Raw genomic sequence first — 3069 nt, 5'->3', positions numbered from 1 at the left:
TGATGAGGAGGAGCAGCGCGCGCGCTGAGAGGAAGCGGCTCAATCTGCAGCTCTCCGCGGATCTATTTGTCAGAGCAAATTGGTGCGGGGCCCTCAACACCTCCCACAAACACGCACTCAAGCACGCACACTGTGCGGAAAATGTTGCCAAACCTCCGCAGCGCGCAGCGCAGCTCGGGCGCACGCGTCCCCGGACACCAGGCTCCTCTGCTCGGATTCTTTCGGCTCTTTTTGCCGCGCGCCTTCAGTTGAGAACGACTTGTGTCGGATCAGCGCGTCCATATAAATACGTGTAAGCGCAGCCACTGTGTGCCCTCCCCCTGCCCCCCCCCCCCCCCCCCCCCCCCCCCCCCCCCCCAGCTGTGATCATGTGACGGTGAAAAAGTGGCCATTAATGAAGCTCCTCTCCGGGGGAGTTTGTGCTCCTCTCGCCGCACGCGGAACACTTCTGAGGGACATGGAGGAGGCAGCAGCCGCCGCGTAGCGCAGCTCGCAGCCGGCAGGAAGGGGACTAAACACCGCGCAGCACCTGCCGGAGGTTGGGGCGGGGCGACCCGCCTCCGCTGCTTCAACTTTTCCTCAACTTGAATTCGGAGATTCGGTTCCATCTGTGCGCGTAAAAGGCGGAACCATGCGTGCCAAACCACAGACATGAGCTCAGAGACTCAGTGAGAAGTTGGACGTGTTTGGAGAAAGTTTGTTCAGAGTTCGGCAGATCTATCTGATCCCGGCCCGGCTCGGTCCGGTCCGGTCCGGTTCAGCTGAATAATGCCTCGCCCGGGGAGGAACACGTACAGCGACCAGAAGCCTCCGTACTCCTACATCTCCCTGACGGCCATGGCCATCCAGAGCTGCCCGGAGAAGATGCTCCCGCTCAGCGAGATCTACAAGTTCATCATGGACCGGTTCCCGTACTACCGGGAGAACACGCAGCGGTGGCAGAACTCCCTGCGCCACAACCTGTCCTTCAACGACTGCTTCATCAAGATCCCCCGCAGACCGGACCAGCCCGGGAAGGGCAGCTTCTGGGCTCTGCACCCGAGCTGCGGCGACATGTTCGAGAACGGGAGTTTTCTGCGGCGCAGGAAGCGCTTCAAGGTCGGCAGCATGCAGGCCACCGACCCGCTGGCCCCCAGCAAGCCGCAGGACGCCGCGCACTACCTGCAGCAGCAGGCGAAGCTGCGGCTGAGCGCGCTGCACGCCGCCGCGCACCTCCCGCAGGTGCCGGGCGGATACAACCTGAGCTCCGTGTCCCAGCCGTCCGGCTTCAAACACCCGTTCGCCATCGAGAACATCATTGCCAGAGAGTACAAGATGCCGGGCGGGCTGGCGGCCTTCTCCGCCACCGGATACCCGCTCCACAACCAGCTGGCCCCGGCCTGGCCGCACATGTACGGCTCGGGCATGATGGACACCGCGGCCCCCATCTCCATGGCCCCCAGCGACTACTCGGCCTACGGCATGCCGCTAAAGTCCCTCTGTCACGGCGGTCAGACTCTGCCCGCCATCCCGGTGCCCATCAAACCCACGCCCGGCTCCGTGCCCGGGCTGCCGGGGCTGCCCGCGCACATCCCCGCTTTCCTCGCGAACTCGCCCCAGTCTCTGAGCCCCACCTCCCCACAGACAGCCACCGGACAGAGCAGCCCGGCCGCGCCCGCGGAGGCGCTGCCCTCCTCGGCCTCAGCGGCGCTGCAGTCCGCGGTGGCGGTGCACTGAGGTCCGGCCCACGTTCCTGTTTTTATAAAAACTCCAAAACATTCACGAAAAGTGCGAGGATGTCCATTTGTTCATGTTTTATTTTTGTTTTCTTAGAGAAAGCCACGAGTGTTTGACCTCTGACCTCCGGCAGAGTAATCATATCAGTTTTATTTCCAGAAGCTAATTTGCTGCTTTCTGTTTCCTCCACATTCCTCCACATCACACTGACTGTGTGTTTAACGGCTCAGTGGATCCTGAAGTGACAAATTATCCAAATCTTTTGTGTTTGCAGCCTTTTCTTCTCACGCTGAAAGGAAACTCAGATTAATGACTCTTTAAGATTTCTTCTCCCTCTGCAGCTTCTCTGTCGTTTCTTTTCTGCTCCCAAAACAAAAGTTCAACCCTGAAGGAGCTTCATTTTTCTCCACTTGTAAAGTTTTTCCTCCTCATTCAACCTCAAGAGGAAAATCCTCCTAAAATGCAGCATCTGCTGAACCAAATATGTCCCCAACAGCTTTTTAAAGGAGATTTTATCTCCGAGGAGACGAAATAAGACGTGAAATCGTATATTTATGTCAGAGGTTCTGAATAGTTTTAAGAGAAATCCACCATGAATGCGAGGATCTATTGTTTCTGATGCACTTTTTAAAACATGAACTCTAGATGTTTTTTATTGAGTAGCTGGAGGCCGTGTTGGTTCATTTAAAGGCTCCGAGGAGCCGCCGCTCGCTGTGTTTTTGTCGCTGCATGCTCCTCCCGTCTGAAAAAGAGAAATAAGTCAGTGTTTGTTCTTCAGTTTTTGGGGCATTTGAGCAAAAAAGCATGAAGATAAAAAAGGGTTTTTATTCCCTGCGCTGTGTCTGCTCATCCAGATCCATTAAAGAAACCTTCATGGAGAAAACAGCAGAAATCTGAGTTTCTTTCTTTCTGTTTCACTCACATTTCTTCTTTTTTGGATATTTACATTTAACTCGTAGATTTACTGTGAAAATGTCTTAAAATGTGTCTGTTTTTTCTTCATTTTGCCCTAAAACTTAAAGCATTTCAATGCTCAGGATTTATTCTGTCTTATAATTTAAAATGTGAGCTACAGATCAATGAAGGAGTTGTTTAAATGAATTCTGTTTGCTGTTAAAATGGTTGATTAACCTGCAGTTATTCTGGAAAAAGCACCTGTGATCAGGTGAAAGTTTCCATCGTTTCACCCTTTTCTGCCGCTTGAATCTCTCATTCTATAAAAACTTAATTATTCGAAGCAAGTGGCGCAAACAGTTTGATTTAAAATGTAATTTAATTTAAATATAATCACGCTTTTTGGTCATTTTTTTGGACGATGTGTGGTTGCTTCGGCCTCAGATAGTTTTTAACCTT

The 3069-nt window shown here is 52.9% G+C and overlaps 1 protein-coding gene across 1 annotated transcript; it reads left to right on the top strand.

Annotated features, from left to right (window-relative positions):
- The first annotated feature begins 445 nt into the window (after positions 1-445).
- Positions 446-2534, top strand: LOC140302335 (forkhead box protein B1-like). The gene has a single exon (XM_072381169.1). It carries the CDS (start codon positions 769-771, stop codon positions 1714-1716), a length of 948 nt encoding a protein of 315 aa, XP_072237270.1. The 5' UTR covers positions 446-768; the 3' UTR covers positions 1717-2534.
- Positions 2535-3069: the final 535 nt, after the last annotated feature.

Source organism: Leuresthes tenuis, unplaced genomic scaffold, assembly GCF_036924035.1.
Source record: "Leuresthes tenuis unplaced genomic scaffold, fLeuTen1.0.hap1 SCAF_2, whole genome shotgun sequence".
Taxonomy (NCBI): domain Eukaryota; kingdom Metazoa; phylum Chordata; class Actinopteri; order Atheriniformes; family Atherinopsidae; genus Leuresthes; species Leuresthes tenuis.
The sequence above is the reverse complement of the archived record's forward strand: the minus strand, read 5'-3'. Positions and strand labels throughout refer to the sequence as shown.